We start from the raw sequence: 22,583 nt of genomic DNA on the forward strand, positions 1-22,583 counted from the left end.
TCATATATAGGAGCTAAGCCAATAGCCATCAATCCATCATCATTATGATCAAACATGAAACACTTTAAAATTATGTATATTATCTGTATGAGTCACCAGATATGCATACATGATGATGGTGATCATCAATCATTACATAAAAAGTGAACACTCATCCATTGTTCATGATCCAAAGTGCATATTTCATCACCTCTTCCCTAGCCTACCCTCATTCAAAGTAAAGATGGGGTACCCATTGATTAAAGCTAAAGGGTATTGTTGTCACTTTAAAGTATAAAGATATTGAGAATCAACTTTATCTTTCCTTCCTCCTAATCCCAAAATCCCATCTCTTTTCCTGTCCAAAGGTGTACCAAAACCAAAACTATTTTTCAACTTCTTAAGCCCACAGTACAAGTTTTAATGCTTGATGAGTACATGTCTTGTTTTTTTAAAATTGCTCTATGGTAAAAAAATAAAACACTTGAAATTTCTATCTAACGGCTGTTTCATCACCTTTGTGTAAAGAAGCTGTTGATACACCCTGGAATTACCATTTCCATTCCTCCTTTATTTCCATTCTCACCACTGTTAGAGAGAGAGAGTGGAAAAAGGTTAAAAGGATGGGTTCAGCTTCTTCCTTGATTTTCAAGACTCTCTTTGAAGATGATTGATTCTTTAAGCCTTCAAGTTTCTCAGATTCCATTCACTTTTTCCATTCCTTTCCAAGAAACACAACTCAGTTCCATCCCATAAATCCTTTTGTTTCTTCTACAAATCATTCCAAACTAATTAACAAAAAACAAAACCCACCAAAAATGATATCTTTCTTTGTCATAATCACCACACTCTGGCTTTCAGTTCCATCCTCAGCTTCCACTGACTTTGATGCCTTGATCACTCTCAAGCAAGGCTTTGATTCCATTCCTTTCCCTTTAAACACTTGGAATTCCTCCACCCCCACTTCCATTTGCTCATGGGCAGGAATCAAATGCTCCAAAACCCGTGTAACTTCGATAAATTTGTCAAACATGCGAATCCACGGCTCTGTTTCCCCTGCTTTTTCGTCACTCGACCGCCTCACCGAGCTTTCCCTAGACGGAAACAACCTCTCCGGGTCAATCGACCTTTCCAGTCTCACCTCCCTCCGCTTCTTAAACATTTCCAACAACGAATTCAGCGGCGGCTTGGACTGGAACTACTCAAACCTTCCGGGTTTAGAAGTTTTCGACGCGTACGATAATAACTTCTCCTTCCCACTCCCAACCGGAGTCACATTCCTTAAGAAACTCAAGTATTTGGATTTGGGAGGGAATTACTTTTACGGTAAAATCCCCGAATCCTACGGCGAACTGGTCACTCTCGAATACCTGTCCCTCGCTGGAAACGACCTCCACGGAAGGATTCCGCGGGAATTGGGGAATCTTACAAATTTAAAAGAGATTTACATGGGCTATTACAATGTGTTTGAAGGTGGGATTCCACCCGAATTCGGTAAATTAGTTAATCTAGTTCACATGGATCTTTCATCCTGTGAACTAGACGGCCCAGTTCCCCCGGAACTGGGCAATTTACATTTACTAGACACCGTTTTCCTTCACATTAACCGTCTTTTGGGTCCAATCCCGAAGCAGCTCGGGAACTTAACGAACTTGGTGTTTCTTGACCTCTCTGCCAATTCCCTTTCGGGCGAAATCCCAAGTGAGCTCGGAAACCTCAACAAGCTCAAGCTTTTAAATCTTTTCATGAACAGATTACACGGGTCGATTCCGGATTATGTTGCCGAGTTTTCAGACTTGGAACAGCTAGCTCTTTGGGGTAACAATTTCACTGGTGTGATTCCAGGGAATCTTGGAAAAAACCGGAATCTTTGCAAGCTCGATTTGTCGTCGAATAAGCTCACCGGGACCATCCCTCGGGATCTTTGCGCATCTAATCAGCTAAGAATCTTGATTCTACAAAAGAACTTCTTGTTCGGGTCGATTCCAGAGGATTTGGGGACGTGTTCGAGTCTTGTTCGCGTGAGACTAGGGGAGAATTACTTGAATGGGAGCATTCCAGATGGACTGGTTTACCTGCCGGAGTTGAATTTGTTGGAGTTGCAGAATAATTACTTGTCGGGAAATGTTTCTGATAACCGGAATCCGGTGTCAAGACCGGTTAAGTTAAGTCAGCTCGATTTATCGAATAATCAGCTTTTGGGTTCGTTACCGGCTTCCATTTCGAATTTCTCTTCCCTCCAAATGTTATTAGTCGCCAGAAATAGGTTCTCAGGGTCAATTCCGGCGACTATTGGTCAACTCAGCGAGGTTTTGAAGCTCGACTTTAGTGGGAATTTGATTTCCGGTGAAATCCCACCGGAAATCGGTAACTGTGTTCATTTGACTAGTCTTGACTTGAGCTGGAATAACCTTTCCGGCTCCATTCCTGTTGATATTTCGAATATTCGAATCTTGAATTACTTGAATGTTTCGAGGAATCACTTGAATGATTCCGTCCCAAAGTTTATTGGAACCATGAAAAGTCTCACGATAGTTGACTTTTCGTTCAATGATTTGTCGGGCAAACTACCCGAGACTGGCCAGTTCTCGTTTTTTAACGCGTCTTCCTTTGCGGGGAATCCTCAACTTTGTGGTGAGTTGTTAAACAACCCTTGCAATGTTAGTGGAATTGCTTATTCCACTAGCAAAAAGCCTACAAGGTTCAAGCTCATATTCGCCCTCGGGCTTCTTATTTGCTCTCTAATATTTGCCGCGGCGGCTATGATGAAAACTAAGTCGTTTGGAAGGTTGGGTTCAGATGCTTGGAATATGACATCTTTTCAAAAACTTGATTTTACGGTTAATGATGTTCTGGAATGCATTAAAGATGGTAACGTGATAGGACGAGGTGGAGCCGGTATAGTCTACCATGGTAAAATGCCAAACGGGACGGAAATCGCAGTAAAAAAGCTTGTTGGATTTGGAACCACAAGCCACGACCATGGGTTTAGAGCCGAAATCCGAACCCTAGGCAACATTCGGCATAGAAACATAGTGAGACTATTGGCATTTTGCTCCAACAAGGACTCCAACCTTTTGGTGTACGAGTACATGCGAAACGGGAGTCTAGGAGAGGCGTTACACTCGAAAATCAAAGGCGGTGGGATTCTAGGATGGCATTTAAGGTACAAAATATCAATCGAGGCGGCTCTAGGGTTATGCTACCTCCATCATGACTGTTCGCCATTGATCGTGCACCGAGACGTGAAATCAAATAACATTTTGTTAACCTCGGGTTACGAGGCTCATGTAGCTGATTTCGGGCTTGCAAAGTACCTAGTCGACGGTGGTGCATCCGAGTGTATGTCGGCGATCGCGGGGTCATACGGTTACATAGCTCCTGGTACATTACATTTCATTTATTTTGTACACATTTTAAAAAAAAGTATCTATAATATATATAAACGAAGACATAAAAATCCTATGTGTCGCGATGTGAACGCCCCCCCTTTTTTTGGAGTCACCAGATTTACTTGATTTTCAAATGGAGGCTTCTCATGCATTTGACCCGAATTCATGGGTATAGGTCTTATCAAACCCAAATATTCTTTAAACGGGTTATAACATCTCATTAAATTAAAATTTATTCTCACTAAATTATTGATGTAAAAATCATATAAAATAGGATATACTAAAAATTAATATCTTATTTATTTTAAAAATATATATATTATTTAAATTAAAAAACCATTTTGATAGTAAAAAAATAAACGGGTCTTTGGTCCCATCAAACCATAAGTATATTATTAACTTTCATAAATATTAATTATAATTAAAAAACCAATTTTATAGTAAAATAAATAAATGGGTCTTGGATCTCATCAAAACATATGGCTTTTAAACCGAGATATAACATTTCATTTATTTGTCAAACAATTTATCATCAAGTATATTATTAACTTTCATACAATAAAAAAATATAAATGTAAAAAATAAATAAATATTAGAACAAATAATATAAACAAACCACGTAATACAGGGATAAAAACTAGTATATATATATATATATATATATTAAGAATAATTGTGCATAACATTTATCGTATGAGATTGAATGAGCTAATAAGGGATGTGGGGTTAAGGTTGTGGTGGTGATGGTGTAGTAAAGAGTGATCAGTGAAAGTGACGTGTCATATGAACGACACCCGTGATTTATTAAAATAATAATAATTAAGGGCGTGGGATTTGCAGGTACACGGTAACTGAATTTTATGGGTAACTGCACCGAATCACTGCTAATAAATTAATGAACGGTCTAGCCATCTCCACTTTGGTGGGATGGTAAAGGCTTTGGTCTTTGAGTAAGAGGTCCAGGGTTCAATTCCTGGCAATGATAGTATATTGTAAATGGTAGGAGGAAAGCATTAACATTCAAAAAAAAATGAACGGTCTGATTCATCTGAGTCAAAATCTGACACAGACCGCAACTCAACAGCAAAAATCTGATAACAGATCCATGTCTCTATACAAAGATAACAAAAGCTGGAAACTCCACGTTAGCTTCCATGTTTTTATTTAACATAAATTTGGTCTTTTATATCTATTAGTTTCAAAATTATTACTTAATATTTTAAAATGTTTTTTCTTTTACCATTTATGTGAAGTGTAATGTAATGTATGTTTAAATAAAAATAGAAAATAGTCAGTGATGTACATATGATATAAGACTTTTTATTGAATATTTTATGTTTATTTTCTTACAGAATATGCATATACGTTAAGAGTAGATGAAAAGAGTGATGTTTATAGTTTTGGAGTTGTGCTTCTTGAGCTGATTACTGGGAAGCGTCCAGTAGGAGGATTTGGTGACGGTGTAGATATCGTACAGTGGACAAGGACGTTAACGAGGTATCGAAAAGAAGAAGTCAACCGCGTCATTGACCCAAGGCTCGTCAACGTTCCTGAAGATGAAGCAATGCACCTGTTCTTTATAGCTATGCTATGCATTCAGGAAAATAGTGTGGAAAGACCAACAATGAGAGAAGTTGTTCAAATGCTCTCGGAATTCCCACGAGACTCATCAGATAATAAATCTCCATCGTCGTCAGTTGTTTTTCTTCAACCAAGAAAACCTGATAAAGATATAACTTACTCAAAGCTTGGAAACGATCTTTTGGTTTAGAAAGTTGGGGTTTTGTTGGTTTTTCAGTTTAACTTCCAAAATTGGCTTGGGTTTTTGTTTACAAACGTGATATGTGCACAAAGTTATCATGTGTTTTCTTTCCTCCTTTATGAATTAGAACATAAATGGGAGTAAATTAGTAAATGTAGTTGGTTATAGAGGTGAACTTTTGAGTAGATATAAGAGAACCTTGCAATCTTCATGTGTATTCTTTTTTGTGTATATGCATGCAAATGTATGTTTTCTACTTTCTATGTCTTACTATGATACTGAAACCAAAACTTTTCAACTAAAAGTCAAAATATGAAGTTTTCTATATTTGTTTTTATTACTCTTATCAAATATAATTTATGAAGTCAAAACTATAAAAAAAAAGTTGTAACATTAAGTAAACTATATTCGTAAAACTTTTATACATGCCAGGTGGTCAACGTGTTCTAGTTCTACGTCGTTGATACTCACTGAATGTTAATAAAAAGGTTTGATCGTTTTTTTTCTTTATCCATAATCAAATATGTGACTGGTTGTTATCATGCAATTGATGTTATACGCATCAACATTTGTCTAGAAGAATATGGTGATAGTATATAAACGATATCGTGTGTTTATGTGATAAATATTGTCATTGTTATATGTAAATGATCAAGTTTCTTTTGTCAAGAAATACTATATACTAATAATTTATAATTTGTTAAAACCATATTCAAGATGCTTGTTATGCCAAGTAGGTTGTTACTCCAAGTACCGATATCGTAATAATAGACTCGGTACAATATGAGATAACTACTTCTTTTATAATTTGGTATCTGTATTTTCAGCATCAATACCAACATAGATGAGTATTTGTTATGAGTACCGGTATAATACCAATAAATTTGGTACCAAACTTTTTAGAAATCCGTTGATATTTTCTAATACCAATACTAGTTCGATACTATTATAAGATATTAATCTCATCCCTAGTTCGGTACTGCGAAGTTTTCATAACACAAAGTATTGTATGTTCAAAGGTCCTAATTGTTAGGAAAATTCTTAATTTCTTTTATATCACAAGAAGTAATTATATGTACAACAGAAAAAGAGAATCAAACTATGACAAATAAATTTTTTGGGTTGGCCATTGAATGAACATGGTTTTGTTAAAATATATTTCACAACCTTTTAGATCTAATTTTAAAAGTACAGTCATAATAGTAGTTGTATTATTGGAAATGAATTGACTCGTAAGAGGATAACACTACAATTTTCTTTTTGTTAAACTTTCATATTGAATAAACAAGATTTTAGTAGGGGCTTGATAACCGAAGAAGAGAGCTCAGTATGGCGTGCCAAATCTACAAAGGTCACATGTACTCAGTTTATGCTACCTTGTACGTTCTCATCGAGGATTCCAAGGGATTAAGGAATTTGTGCAACATAAGTATTTACACTTCCGGCCTACAACCCGTCAGGGGTTGGACCACTTCTCTTATGGGCTCATGACATGAAGAAACCTGTGACTCATATCAATAAACTGAATAAAAGGGTTAGCCCTAGAGAGACAGGACAACTCCACGTGAACCTCTTGTGGACAACCCCATGAAACCAAGGGCGTCGTGCAGGGTCTCTAAGGACAACCCTCTTATGAGTAATTGCATAACATAACCAATAAATATGATGCAAAGGATTGCCATCGAGAAATCAAAGGCGTCACGCAGGGTGTCTAAGGACAACTAATGACATCAGTCTCTTGTTTATAAAATGGAATAAAATAGAACAATGTATAGATAGAGTTCTCTACAATTGTCTAGATATTTTTTTTCTCTACTTTTAATGTCACACCCCAATCTAAGGCGGAAATACCGAGGCATGAGCTGATTGATCACAACTCTCAAGGTACTATCATGCAATTTTTAAAAGTGTCAATATCTATTTAATTCAACTAAATAATTCAAATAATTCAAGTACAAAGTATATAATCCATAACATACAACAAAACGAACTTATATCTTAAATGATCTCGATTAAAATTCTTCTAACTTAAATTCTTCACAAAATCTTGCAACTAGTTCAAGCAATAATTTGCATACGCAGATAAAATAGAAATGATTTTGTCAACACATGCTTGAGTGAGTAAAACACTAGTTAATTTGAATACAATAAGATGTGTTATGAAATACACACATATTCGAGCTCGTTTTGTCATGATTTTTATGTCCTCAATAGTATTTACATATTTATGTTTGATGTTTGATCGTAAGTGATGAGAGGATGGAAAAAAAAAGTCTTAAAAAGAGGGAATTAGTTCACCCGAGGATCGGATCGAGGACGATACGCGTTTACAAGCTTTAACGAGTCGAATAATGAAAATCGAAGACCAAGAAGGCCTGGACGTGCTACGCGACCAGGTGTGCCTAGGAAGTCACGCTACGCAGCTCCCCATATCACCCCAAGCCTGCTCAAACTCCTTGCTCGTCTATTTTATCATGTAGCGAGCTGGTGCGACCGTGTTTTATTATATTAACTTGTTAAACAAGTTTAAACCAACCATCTGTATATATATATATATATAATATAAACCCTAGAACGAATATATTATCATACCATCCGTCCAAGAAACGTTTTTGAGAGCAGAATTAGGGTGGAGCATGTCTCGGTTCGTAGTTTGATTCGTTGTTTGTCGATTTGTGAATTATTAACGATTTAAGGTTCGTTTTATGTTTTTATTAAATCAAATGAGTTTATTCAATTTCTAATGACCATGGTGATTATTATTATTCATATTTACTACTGTTCCATGATTATTATAGGCTAAACTTGTTTGAGTCACCTAGGTTTGATGTTTTACGGTTAAAATAAACTAGTTTAGGGTGCTTAACAAGTGGTTGATTGTTTTTCTATTGTCAAGTTCATATTTTGTGATTTAATCCCGTTTATATTTGCTGCCATAGATGTATCTCAGGTTGCATGAGCCTTGTTTGATTGATTATCGCATGAACTAGTTTTGTGTAGTCGTTAATTTTGTCAATACTTTGTGTGTTGATTGATTTTGATAGACGTATCATTAGGGTTTGTGCTTCATAGATCATTAAAATCATTAGATTAACCACCTTTGAGTTGGACCATAACCTTAGGTGTCAGCTTATCTTACTAGTTAGTTGATCAGGTTAGTCGTTGCGAGATCATGTGCGGTTTTTCCCATTGTCGGCTAGGTTAAGTTTGTAAGTTGAGTTGTTTTATCCTTAGTGTTGAATTACCCATTTTCTCCTAGGTTTATAATAGCTTGAACCTTAGCGAGTCTTGTAGCTTAAACATGGACCAGGTGTTGAGTTATATGGGTACTTAGAATAAACAACCAAGAATTAAAAGTTAACTAGACGTCGTTAGAGTTTTCTGGTAAAATTTACCTTAGGGACCTAGTTACCTTGGCTTCGCCTTTGTTAGCTCATCTTCAGAAACCTTGTTTCAACCATGTGTTAGCACCCGAGTCATCCTACAACCATTAGATCATCCTACCTAGGTGATTCGCTTTCCAATTATCGTTACATCTAGTTAAGTTTTCGAGTTAGTTTCGTTAATTTAAGTTAAGTTAGTTTAAATTAATTAAAAAAATAAGAAAAAATAATAAACTCAATTAAATATTACCAGGTAGGACTTGGATTATGTTTTATAATCTGAGACATTCTCACGTGTCTTCGAGTTCGATATCCGGACTTTCCTTGTCTTTGCTATACGCGACCGATACACTTGTTGTTTATGTGACTAGGATATATTGTTTGGTTTTTAAAGCTTAGTTGCGATTCATGATTATTATTTATATATATATTTTCGCACATCACAATATAATATAGAAAAGAAAACACAAACTGATCATGTGAGATAAACAATTATGCCATAGCATGTACACAATTCAATCAGATAATAAAGAAAGGGCTAAACCATTGCCATGTGAATCGAGCGTTGGTTACCAAAAATGAGCTGTCGGTGAAACCATTGTCATGCGAATTGACATCGGCCACTACGACAACCGTATGATCATACTATTATGATGGACCTCTCCGAATGCGGTAAAATAAAACAAGTAAGCAAATATCAAGTTAGGAATAAACTGATATACACACGAGGATAACAGTTGCAATTGTGGATACTATATAATAGGTAAAGACTATAAATACACATATGTCCCCTAAGAGATTAAAATGAGTAAAATAGGAGAGTGAAATACTCACCTTAGCAATTTAAGCAAAGCGGGAATGATTCAATAAAAAAGCGATAAATCACGCTCTTCGGGAATTAACGACGAGAAATCTTAATTACAATAATTGCGGAAAATAAATATGAATTGAATAACGAATCTAAAAACTAGATAGAGATTTGAGACTTTGATGATCGAGTGTGTTCTTGCGAAAGTTTAATATTACAAAGATTTATTATTACATTATTATACTGAATTATCACTTTTATAAATATTATATTTTAATTTATAAAATACTTAAATAAATATTTATAAAATTTTGGATAGATTATATACAGAGATTTGTTTTAAATTTTATTTTAAAATAAACATATGTTTTATGTGTTAATATATATTTTAATTATTAACAAAGATTTCTTATTAAATTATTATTGTAAATAATAGATAATAAACAATAAATAATAATATTTATATAAAATATGATCTTTTATAAAATACTTATCTATATTAATATGTGAATTAACGTGATATTATATATGTGTGTGTGTATTTGTGTGTGTGTGTATTAAATTAAAACCCATTTTAAATATTAAAACCTTTATTATAAAAACTTTAACAATTTTAACAACTATTAAATACACACACACACATATGGCTTTAACCAAGGTTCGAAAAAGTGATCGGTTAATATGTTGGTTTAAGATAAAAAAATACTGATTTATTTATGATTTTATAATAGTTACAATATTAGTTTATGAATTTTATATGAATATTTAACAAATAAATAAGTTTTTAAAAGATATGGGGCTGGGGTGGGGTGTGGGGGGGGGGGGGGGGGTTTCGAGCCCGCGCCCCCAGCTGTCATATGACTTAACCACAAAGCACGGACCCGTTGAGCTAGTGGCTAACAAAATCAATATCTGGAAATGATGGTTGGTTAATTTGTATATATTTTAGTTCGTTTATTTACTAGTTTTAACTGTTTATTGTGAGAACTTTGATAATTCATACGTGTCTATTGCATTTCAGGTCACAGACGTTAAAGCAGCTAATCTGGACCTATTGAGGCACGGGAGGAAGACCCGGGATATCCAACACGCGAAACGAAGAAAATAATAATTAATTGCTGGTGAGAAGACCCATCGCGATACGCGATGGTCAGGCTTGAAGACCCATCGCGTATCCCGATGGGATTTAAATGAGACGTTGACTAATGGTCCATCGCAATACGCGATGGACCACTATTGACCCCATCGCGATACGCAGAATTGAAAGTTAGGATTTTATGTTATTTTTCTGAAGCACGACCCTATTATCCAAGAACTGATTGCATGCGATTTCCAGAGCAAAAAGAGGGCGATTCCACCATTCCGATTCATACCGAGATCATATACATGTTCCTTATCATCATATTTGAAGATTCCATGATGTCGAGGCTCGGCTAATCTCTCCGATTCATTTACGGGATGTAAAGTTTGTATTTTATTCAGTTTTAATGTAACCAAGAACATACAATTTGTAATTATCGTTGACTGATCTATGAGTATTGATATTTAGTATTGTTGTGCATTCAATTGGTTTAGGTTTACGTTGGTCTGAACGATTAGTTTGTCGGTTTCTATAGTAATTGCTCATGGGGTTTTTTGACTAGCTTGAATACAATGAAGCACACAATTGCCCTTAGTAGAGTCACACTGGCAGTGACCGTTTGATAACCAGTTCCGTGTGTTAGCGATTGTTGGTGCCTAAGGTTTAACTTGTTAATCAGTCTCTAGTCAGTTTGTGATAATTAATCGGTTAGGTTGCATGAGAAACTGTTAAATTACATTCTGAACCCCGGGGATGATTCATCTTTGTTAATTGCTTGAATTCGTGAATTTGATTAATCATTATTAAAACCAACTTAATTTCTTGTGTGATCAGCACTAAAACATATTAATTCATAATATTGAAACTTGTTTGCATGATTTACATTGACCACATACTCCTTGTGTTCGACACCATACTTACCATAGCTTGCTTAGGTGATTAGGAACCGATTTTAATTGTTTTTGACTTGATAGAGACAGCCTAACATTAGGAAACGATAATAATTAACTAGAAGCCCCAAAACCTAATTTTATCATATGAATCCTAGATAATCAGTCGGCCAAATCGTTAAGTTATTGGCCGATTGATATTAGGGCTATTATACAACGAATAATGACGAGCAAAACTGTATAATTTGACCTGTTACGATGTTAACTTGAGGGTTTAATTGATCGTTAAAGAGTCGTCCAGAAGGTTATCAAGAACACGATAATTGATCGTTAAACTGTATAATTTGACCTGTTACGATAATTGATCGTTAACTTGAATGCATGTATATTTGTATTTTGGTGGTCGTACCATTGTATATTCATGAACGGGTTATGCCGGCTGGGAATAATAAACAATACGCATCAAGTAGAACATATATACCTAATTAACAATGTTGGTAAGGCCGAAATAGGAATAAAGAATAAGATTATTGATCCAATTTCCATGTTTACGTTGATGATTGTGGTCCAAAATACAAAACGGGTATACGGTATGGATATGGATACGGGTAAACGGGTTTGGTAAATGGGTAGATGGGTTAATGGATCATAATATTCATAATCTGCATATAGGTTCTTGGATTATAGAGGTGGAATCAAAATAGGGTTAAATTTTAGTTTAGGGTTTAAAATTTTATATAAACCAAAGTTATTTATATATATATTAAATAAATTTAATAAACAATTTGTAAATAAAATAATAATTACATGATAAACACGATATTTTCTTGATAAAAATATTCCCGAACATAAAACAGGTCGAGTAACGAATAAAATCTTAATTGAAAAATCCGAGTTGTTACATTTAATATAGAGATATAGACTAGTATATTTATTTTTATAGCTAGAAACAACAACATTCATATGTCTAGACTTTTTTCTCTAGTTTTAATATAAACTAACATGTTTATTTTTATAGCTGGAAACAAAACCATTCATAATGGTTTATAACTACAATTAAAAGTATTTATATGCAACTAATTTGTTTTTATAAAACTAAAAAGTAGTGATTACACTGAAACATAAGACAAAGGGGCAACAAGATGTGCCGCTACCCATTTCTAAATCACAAACTCAGTTTGTTAAAAATTACATTGACTAATATTAGATACAAAATCATTGTAGTTTAGAAAATCATTGTACCATCACATTTAACAATCATACATGCCAACTCAAACGGGTAGAAAATCAACTATTACAAAATCCTCCACCACTTAGTCTAGTAGTAGCCCTATGACTTTCCTAATGTGAAGTCAGGACTCTGGAGTTTGAGTCTCACTTGAAGCAATTTTATCATGTTAAACTTGGTTTCTCAACTGCAGAAGTAAGACCCTCTAGAAGGACATGAAGATTAATAAAAATCCTTACAAACTCAACTATAAAGTCCAATTTCTTACACTTTTAGACTATAAGGCTATGTGTAGTGGAGGGGCTACAAATGGGGGCGAATTGTGACACGTGACGCCTAGTCAACAAAGGGTTGGAATTTGTTTTTGAGATGTAATGGTGTAGGGGCTACAAACTGGGCCTACAGTATCTTTTTTTATTATTTTCTTTTTATAATTAAACTAATCAAATAAGAACCAATTTATTTAAATAATTAAATAAAAATGCATTAAATTAAAAAGAAAAACAAAAAAAAATTCATAACTAAAAAAAGATACATACCTAAAAAAACATAACTAAACAAAAATACTAATATCCATAATTTTCGCGCAATTTTTCCACTCTTCGTCGTTGCAACAATGCTACCTGTTCGTGTGACCCAGCAGCTTTGAGGGATTCGTATTCTTTACTCATTTCCCGCAACTCCATCATAGCGACAATCTTTTCGTGTTGTTTGTTGGTTTCTGATGTAGATGTCGTGCTCTAATCAAAAACAAGTATTTATGAAGCTTAAATACCTATAACTAGTATGGGTAAGTAAGGTCGTCTCCACAGGGAATCAGTGGAAAGTGCAAGTAAAGTTCATAATTATTAACTAATTAACTACGGTGGACAAACGATGTCAAGCGGTTTATAAAAAATGATTTAATAAAAACACACGGTTACTTGGAAAAGTTTGTAAACAATAATGAGAAAACGATTCACTTCAGGTTCAGGTAATGTGATGACCGACTAATCACATATTCATAAGATTAATTGCGCAGTAATTACTAAACCTAACAGTTGGGTTGTGAGGATAAACGATACCCTAACCGAATTGTTGACACAACTGAACTCCGGTTTACCTAATTACCAGTTTAAAATATGAAAATCAGTTATAATCAATGACTAACGATTATTGGTTAAATGACATAAGAGCTAACCCTACATGTGATGAACACAACCAGAAAAGTGATGCAAAGTTTGACAATCAAAATCATAAACTGTTTAAACAATCAATTCATAATGTAAAACAAGATTAAAGACATTCAATCAAGTTCATACTCATTCAAAACATAGAATCTGATCAAAGTTAGTTTACACAAAACCCTAGCCTAAAGTGAGTACAATGGTTTTAGCCTGACATCGGCATCACGAAGGATTCGCTTATCTGATGAGAGGATGAAATCATGCGATGAACGAACGAACCGGAGGCTTCGGGATGGTGGAAAATCGTCCTAGGGCTTGTACTTGATTGAAGGAATGAAGGATATCTCGAATGGGGGCTGAAAAACTGATTATATCAAAGTTAAGGTTATTATTCCCGTCAGGAGGATCTTAGCGCGTCGCTAACATCCCAGGGGTGTGATTTTCGCGGCGCGCTAAAAACACAAAATTCTGATGATCTTAAAGATACGCTGACATCACCATCAGGACCTTTTAGCACCGCGCTAAAGGCGTCTGACAGAATTTTTTTTATTTTCTTAATTTATTTTGCATAGGAAAGCGTGCCAATTATCATGAGTCTTCTATATCTTCGTTCCAAGCCCGTAATTCATCCCGATAAGCGTCCTTAACGTCAAGTATCCTGAAACACATAAACACGCTTGAAGTACCAAAGTTCACATAATATTTAAACTAAAAGTAAACAAAAACTATAATGATATACACGATTTTTGCTCAACCATCACATCCCCAGACTTATCTTTTGCTTGCCCTCAAGCAAACTCTCATGCAACACATACACCTCGATCGAGAATTCATAAATTACCACGATTAATACTAGTGAGGTATAAGGTCATACCCAATTCCCAAGAACTGACACTGTCAAGGTTGATAACCCACTAAATAATTTAATGTTACAATTTAAAACTATGGAGCCGCCCAAACGAGTGTACTTTGTTTCCGGTTAAGGCACACATGGTCATACCCCTCATAATATAACATCTCTTCTCTCGGTTTAATACCTGGACTAGCAAAAAATGTGCTAGTATCTCTCTGCCCTCTATACCAAGTATGAACACAATGTAATAAGCTTGGAAGCAAGTCATATCTCCACCCATTACCCACCGGTTTCATAGAGAATAGAACTAAGGGTTTTGTTGTGGCTTAGGTTAGGGTGTGGAAGTGGATTTATTTAGTGACTTATGGTGGATGAAACCTAATTTATTCAAGCAAACAAACAACTCACTCACTATTATTTACAAACGACATTAACTCAAACATGACTCTTTTTGAGCTTTTCTTTGATTTTTCAACTTTTTTTTTCTTTCTTTCTTTTTTTTCTTTTTTTTAATGTAAAACATCAATATATACAAACCACTGAATCGAGACATACGTACATTGTGTACTATGATCGACAAACAACTTATATACAACTCTTGACATACCGAATTTCATCCACAGGGTTAAAAATAATAAAGGCCAAGGCAAACACGGCTTGTAATGTGGGTTAAACAAACGAAAGGGAAAAGGCACAAAACTTGGCTCCTAAGGGATAATGTAGGGTAGGGGGTATTATTTTATTTTTTATTTTTATATGTAAAGGCCATTATATTGTGGGTTTATACAGTCCTATTTCTCCATACAGGTGGTGGTATTAAGATCTCGAAATGCATGAGACAACCAAGTTCTAGATATCATGGACATACTGGTAACTCTCTATAATGACACTCGTATGACATGTGTATATACTATGTATTATATGTGTATTATATATATGTGGTCAACTCACACACGTACCGGAGGAATAAGGCTGCCGATATAAACATGTGTACCTGTCCCCATGACTCGTTATCCCCATCTAAACGGTTCATTTTAATTGTCCAATTTTTGAAAAACATTTTGCATGGGAAGACTTTCGAGAAGCTTAAAAATTGATCATGACCAAAGACCTCTACTTGGAATTAATAATGGCAATTAATTATTTACAATTCCGGCTTTTGCGCACAATCAAGGCACTCTAAGGCAAAAAATTTAATTTTCCCCCATCCCCACACTTGAGGTTGACATTGTCCTCAATGTTTAAAATTTAGCATTTAAAAAAACATTAACGAGGACGGGGTTAAAATTGACTTATTATAAATTTTAAAACTGGGCTTAATGTGATGGTCTTAGAAATTATACAACAATACAATTACACTTTTAACAATAAAACTAATAATAAAAAGAATTATGAAAACAAAATCACCTGATCAGAAAAATAAGCCACTCAAATATACTCTTGGTTGCGCTCAACAAACCCGGCTCCTCAATTCACTCAACAGTATCTGCAAACTCTCACACGTGTAGAAGCACGCTTCTCACAACCATTAGGATAGGTCTTTTAAACCGTTTGTAAAACCGTTAATTTTAATTACCAAGCCAAGTTATATAAATTTCATAATTAAATTTGTTAAACTAGAAAAATTGTTAAAAGACCTAACTCACTTTCGTAGGAATCACGATTGCATTTAGCGTATGAAACAAACCCTTTAAACCCCCCGGTAGCCCGGGTGGACGAGTGAGGTCTCGTGAGGGTTTATAGTGAACTACACCCACAAAATTTGGATACAACAAAAATATACACGTACCTGAATCAACCGTAGCAAAGTATGAACGCACCTTGGGAAGCTGCAACTCATGTTAAGATGATTCTTTACCAAAACATTGCAAACCCCGACTTTTCCATGTGTGGCATCCCCACACTTGACTTTTGCTACAATGGCACGCTTGAAATATAACTATTAAACAAACTACAAAAAACTAAAATAAAATACAAATTGAAAATAAAATTCGGGTTGCCTCCCGGTTAGCGCTAAGTTTTTGTTAAGGTCTTCAGCCAGACCGTTACCTGGTATGACGTTTACGGTGGTCTAAGCGGACACTTCCCTACCTAATTCCCTATAAAAGCTTGGTAGTTGACACATCTCGGCTCCGCTTCTTCCTTCATGTTCAAGATGTTTAATAAACAATTATGAGTCGGTGTGAATGAACATTTACCTTCAACTTTTCCCACATATGCCCGGTAATTCACACATCGAGCTCGCACCCTCTTTCTTGAGATTAAAACACTAGGATTCGATCATGGTCGAACCGAACATTTTCCCACCGAATTTCCCGTGTATGCTCGGTAATTAAAATTTTATGCCCATACCTTCTTCTCTGTGGTGGACATGTGTGTAAACCGAATACAAGGCCACTTCACCATATTTTGTTCAAGGTCATCCAAACTCACTTTCCTCTTCTTTGAACTTGCACCATCACCCCAATCTTCATTTATATGCATGACCAAAATGGGAGAACGACTAGGATTCACCTGGGTTACTTCAGTCACCGGTTCTTTAAAGGTTACTATGTCTTCAATCGCATCTAAACATTCAACTTCATGCCCCAAAAGATCCGAACTCTCCCCCTTTATATCCTCATCATCAACCACAACTGATGCATTCATTGGCTCTTCGGTAACTAGAGGAATTGATGTGGTATTATTCTCCAAAACCAGATCCTCAAATTCATTCTTTGAAAGATCAAGAGCCTCTTCTATCACTTCCTCATCAACCATGGCACCATTAGCCAACTTTTCTTGTTCTCGTTCAATTTGAGCCACCTTTTCAAATAGTTGACTCACCAGTTTATCTTGAGTGTCATTAAACGTCTCCTGGAGTTTTAACCTCTGATTTAAAGCCTGATTTTGAGCTTCTTGATCTCTCTTCATCTCCTTCAAAAAATCCATAACATCTTTCCAAGACACTTCTTTTTACCCGAAGAATCTTCTTGATCCTGTTGATAATTTCTTTGATATGTACCACCATGATTATAATGTTGAGAGACTTCTTCGTATATTGGTTGAGGATGTTCATGGTAGTAGTAGTCATCCTCCTCTTGATAACTTACAAAAATTGGCGTATCGGACCCTTCACTATCATACTCCGAATCATCCTCAAACTGGTAACAATTAATTCTCTTCTGAGATTGAGAATTTCTTTGATACGAGTTTTCATGGTTACCTGTTGTTGACCCATAATAACCCTTATAATCAGATTGAGGCGATGAATAATTTTGGTACCGCATGTTTGTTGGTGCATGATGTCAGTAGTTCAGTGTCGAGGGTCTGTAATCGTGTTAGTTAGATTTGAGTTTTGTATGTAAGCGAAGTTACTAACAAGTTCGCTTATATGGGCGAACTTGTTAGACAAGCGAAGTTAGGGACAACTTCGCCTGAACATGCCATGCGAAGTTGTCGTGTCTATATAAGCTATCTTGTATACGGCTTATTCATTAGATAGAAAGTTTATTCGTGTATTCGAGTCAGAGAGTTTTGTATTCAGTGATCATAGTATCACGTGTTTACGGTTGGAATACAACGTGTGTTTGGTTATCGTATCGTGTGTTAGCTCGTATTGTTTTCTATACTCGTAACGTCTTACGTAGGGATTCCGCACCTACGTAGAATGCGATATCTCGTGTAGATCCGGCTGGGAACCTACAATTGGTATCAGAGCTTTTGCTCGATTGTGTGGTTCGGGATTATCACGCGGGTGTAGAAATCGTTCCGTTCGACTATTCGCGGGACGAGTTTTCTGAGTTTTTGTGCTATACTCACCTCCTACAATCATAAACAACCCATAACACCTTCACAAACCTCGAAAAAACACAGAAATCTAATCTGCAGAAAGTTCGTGTTCATCAGGCGAAGTTGCCGTCACTGTTAGTAGGGTTTCGGCGAAGATATAAGGTTAAGCGAAGTTATCCACAACTTCGCCTACCTCTTCAAGTTCGCTTACCTCAAGCGAAGTTACCCACAACTTCGCCTACCTCCCAAGTTCGCTCAACTTAAGCGAAGTTATTCTCAAGTTCGCCAATCCGGCGAATTTAAGAAAGTGAGCGAAGTTACAAATTCACGCGAAGTTAAGTTTTAAGCGAAGTTATCCACAACTTCGCCTACAGTGCTGTTTGAAAATAAAATTTTTTATTTTCGGATTTCTTTGAGTTTTGAGAAAGATGTCTTCGATAAACATTACCGAACTGGTAAAGATGGAAGTAGAAGCGGGTTAGGCTACAAAGGCACCTAAGATGCTTAAGAAAACTGATTATGTAGCGTGGAAAGATCGTTTTGAACAATATGTCAAGTATCAAGATGCCAAGATGTGGGTGTGCATAAAAGATGGTTACATTCCACCTACTGCTGAGTATGAGGGTCGTGATCAGATCAAGAAATACAAAGAGATGGAAGAAGAAGAGAAGAAAATGTATGAGGCAGAAAGCAAAGCTCATGCAGCAATTACAATGGCTCTTCCACAAGAGATACTTCACACCTTCCGAAAGTATAAAACTGCTAGAGAGCTTTGGGAAGCACTTGAGAACCGGTTTGAGGGCAATGTGGGAATTCGTGCCTCGAAAATTAAACTTTTAAAAACCCAATTCTCGGTATTCAAGTATCTGAAGAATGAATCACTTGATGATATCATCACTAGATATTATCATCTGATGACTGAACTCAACAACTATTCAATTGTTTACAAAGAAGATGAGATTGTTGAAAAGCTTCTTGATGCTCTCCCACCGAAATGGGAGATGTATACTGTGTTGATGAGAGAAGACAAAGACTTTGCTGACTTTGACCTGGAGACAGCAGTTAACAAGCTCAGAACGTTTGAACTGAACATGGTACGAAAGGAGACACCTACCGATCAGGTTCAAGATCCGGGTATGTATGGTGCAAAGGTTAACTCAGGATCAAGTTCGAAAACTGAATCATCTGCTTATTACTCTAAGGGAGAGTCAGGCGCTAACTCAACACACGAAGGACATGTATCTCACAACATGAACGGTGATGTGTGCTTTGTAGCTGGAGGATCAAATGCTTCTCAACCTCAAGCGACCAAGAGTAGTTTTTCCCCAAGTGTGTCAAACAACAACTACTCGAAGATGCCCATGAGTGTTAAATCTGCTGAACAGCAGTTTGCTCTCTATGCATCTTTTATTGCTTCGTATGAGAACTATATTCAGGGTAAGATTGTTGATCCTGCAATTTTGGATGAAGACTATGATCAGATCGATGCTGATGATCTGGAGGAGATGGATCTGAAGTGGCAGATGGCCATGATAGTGTGAAGGGTAAAGAGGTTCATGAAGAAGACTGGCAGGAAGTTTGTCGGAGAGAGGCCAGGGTTTGATAAGTCTAAGGTTCGCTGCTACAACTGTCAGCAGAATGCCCACTTTGCAAAAGAATGCAAGAATGAACGTGTAGAACGCAGTCAAAACAGATCTACACAGCAGAGTGGTAGTGGTAATGACTATAGAGCCATGATTTCCAGACAGAACGAGGAGTACAACTGGAATCTGCACGTTGAAGAAGTATTTGAACAGGCCAACTTGGCAAACATCGAAAATGCAGATAGTGAGAAGGGAACTGGCAAAAATGAAGCGTACATGGCAGATGTAGCAGACCAGCTCTCCGAGGTAAGTACCGAACTCCCTTGTACTAAGTGTGAACATCTGTCTGAACAACTGACAACTATAACTGATCAGTTTGTTAGTTTGGATGCGCAATTTAAAACTTTAAAAGAAGATCATCATTTCACTAAAGCTAGAGAAAATAGTTACAAAGTAAAAATTAAAGCTAGTGAGAAGGATATTAAAAGTCTTAAAGCAAAGCTTGCGGAAAAAATTCAAGTGATTGATCTTAGCTATGAGGTTCTAGAAGAGAAAACCAAACTAATAGCTGAAAGGGAAAAACAGATAGCTGATCACCAGGTAAAAGTGGTGGAACTTAACAGGAAACTTGAGCAATTCAGAAATTCCTCCGCTATACTTGATCACCTCGTTAGTGATCAAGGTTCCCCAAAAAGGGGAGGAATTGGTTATCATGAAGTTCCACCACCTTTCAATCATAATTACACTTATGACCCTAGTAATCAGAAATCTGTTGATGTTGACTATGGTCAGACAGTTCCAGTTCAAGTTACTACTAAAGAACCAGAAGTTAGTAAGCCTGTTGCAAGTGTTAAGATTTCTGCTCCGAGTCCTGTCTCATCTAACTCAGACAAGTCCTCTGAGTCTTGTGAGACAAAACAAGAGGAAGTGTTACCGAAAAGTGGAGAGAAAAATAAAACACCTGAAAAGAAGTCTCCACTAAACCCGTATGTCCCACCATATGTGAGACAAACGGGCAGTAATACAGCCTCAACATCTAAGACAACTTTTGATAAGAAAGTTGGACACAGGAGTTGTTTTAGATGTAATCAATTAGGACACCTTGTTGCTGATTGCCCTCTAAAGCAGAAATTCAGAGGTGTGAGGACTTCAAAATCTGAGAAAATAACTAACGCTAATCAATACAATGGTAAAAATGAACCCATCAAATTTCAGAAAATGGACTAATCCAGGTTTTCAAAGAAATAGATCTCAGTTTTACACTGCTAACAACCAAACCTTAAGTAATAATTCTTTTAATTCACGAAGGTTTGGATGGCCTTATAGTCAATCCACAAGAAGGTATCCTGTTAGGACTCACAGAAATTATTATGATACTAACTTTGGATAGCCAAGGTACGGAATGTATCGACCCAAGACCAATCGGTCTTGGGTCCCCAGATTTTAATCATCAGCTTTAATCATGCAGGAACAGTTGAACAGGGCTGCCAACAATCAATGGGTTGTGGATAGCGGCTGTTCCCGGCACATGACGGGTAACAAGAAATTGTTACACGACTTGAAACCTGTTCAAGGAGGAAGAGTGAGTTTCGCAGGAGAGAGCGGTGGAAGGATTACAGGAATAGGGATGGTGTCGAATGGAAAGATGACTTTGGAGAAAGTAAATTTTGTTGAAGAACTGAAGCACAATCTGCTGAGTGTTTCGTAGATTTGTGACAAAGACTACACCGTACATTTTACAAAGAATGAAGCGATTGTGTCGTATCCTGGTTTTAAGATACCAGAGGATTGGATTGTTATAAAGGCTCCAAGAGTGAAGAATACTTATATCATGGATATGAGATCAACTGAGATGGCCACAGAAGAATCGTGTCTTCTGTCAAAAGCAACTGAATCGGAGTCCGAGTTGTGGCATAGGAGAATGGGGCACATTCATCTTCGGAAAATGAACTACCTTGTCAAAAATGGGCTTGTGCTGGGTGTTCCCTTGAAGAATTTCAACTTTGAAGACAAATGTTTATCATGCAAAAAGGGAAAGCAGCACAAGAAATCCCATCACACCAAGAAGGTCAATTCAATTGTCAGTACCCTAGAATTACTTCACATGGATCTCTTCGGTCCCGTGAATGTAAGAAGTCTAGAAGGAACATCGTATTGCTTGGTGATCACTGATGATTTCTCTCGATATTCCTGGGTATATTTCCTGAAGTCAAAGGATGAAACAGTGCAAATGGTAAAGAATTTGATTACCAAGGTTGAGAATATCATGGGGAAACGGGTTAAATTCATCAGGAGTGACAATGGAACTGAGTTCAAGAACTATGAGATGGAGATCTTCTGCTTACAGAAGGGGATAGAACACCAATACAGCGCACCGTATACACCGTAACAAAATGGAGTGGCTGAGAGGAAGAACAGAACCTTAATTGAAGGAGCCAGAACCATGCTGGCTGATTCGAAACTTCCCGTGGTGTTCTGGGTTGAAGCTGTTGCAACAGCCTGTTATATCCTTAATAGAGTGTTAACTGTTAAAAGATTAAATAAAACCTGTTATGAACTTATGCATGGGAGAAAGCCCAACTTGAGTGGTCACCATTCGGGTCCCCATGTTCGATATTAAAAACCAATTCTAAATTTGGTGAAGTAGCCGACGAAGGAATCTTAGTCGGAAACGTTGTTGGGACTCC

General features: G+C 36.4%; 1 protein-coding gene across 1 annotated transcript; it reads left to right on the forward strand.

Annotated features, from left to right (window-relative positions):
* The first annotated feature begins 524 nt into the window (after positions 1–524).
* LOC143596683 (uncharacterized) lies at positions 525–5,348 on the forward strand. The gene is made up of 2 exons (XM_077075389.1): positions 525–3,363; positions 4,724–5,348. Exons 1-2 carry the CDS (start codon positions 798–800, stop codon positions 5,140–5,142), a joined length of 2,985 nt encoding a protein of 994 aa, XP_076931504.1. The 5' UTR covers positions 525–797; the 3' UTR covers positions 5,143–5,348.
* Positions 5,349–22,583: the final 17,235 nt, after the last annotated feature.

This window comes from Bidens hawaiensis, unplaced genomic scaffold (genome assembly GCF_021521415.1).
Source record: "Bidens hawaiensis isolate Kalapana, Puna unplaced genomic scaffold, B.hawaiensis_p1.1 tig00046841_1, whole genome shotgun sequence".
Lineage (NCBI taxonomy): Eukaryota > Viridiplantae > Streptophyta > Magnoliopsida > Asterales > Asteraceae > Bidens > Bidens hawaiensis.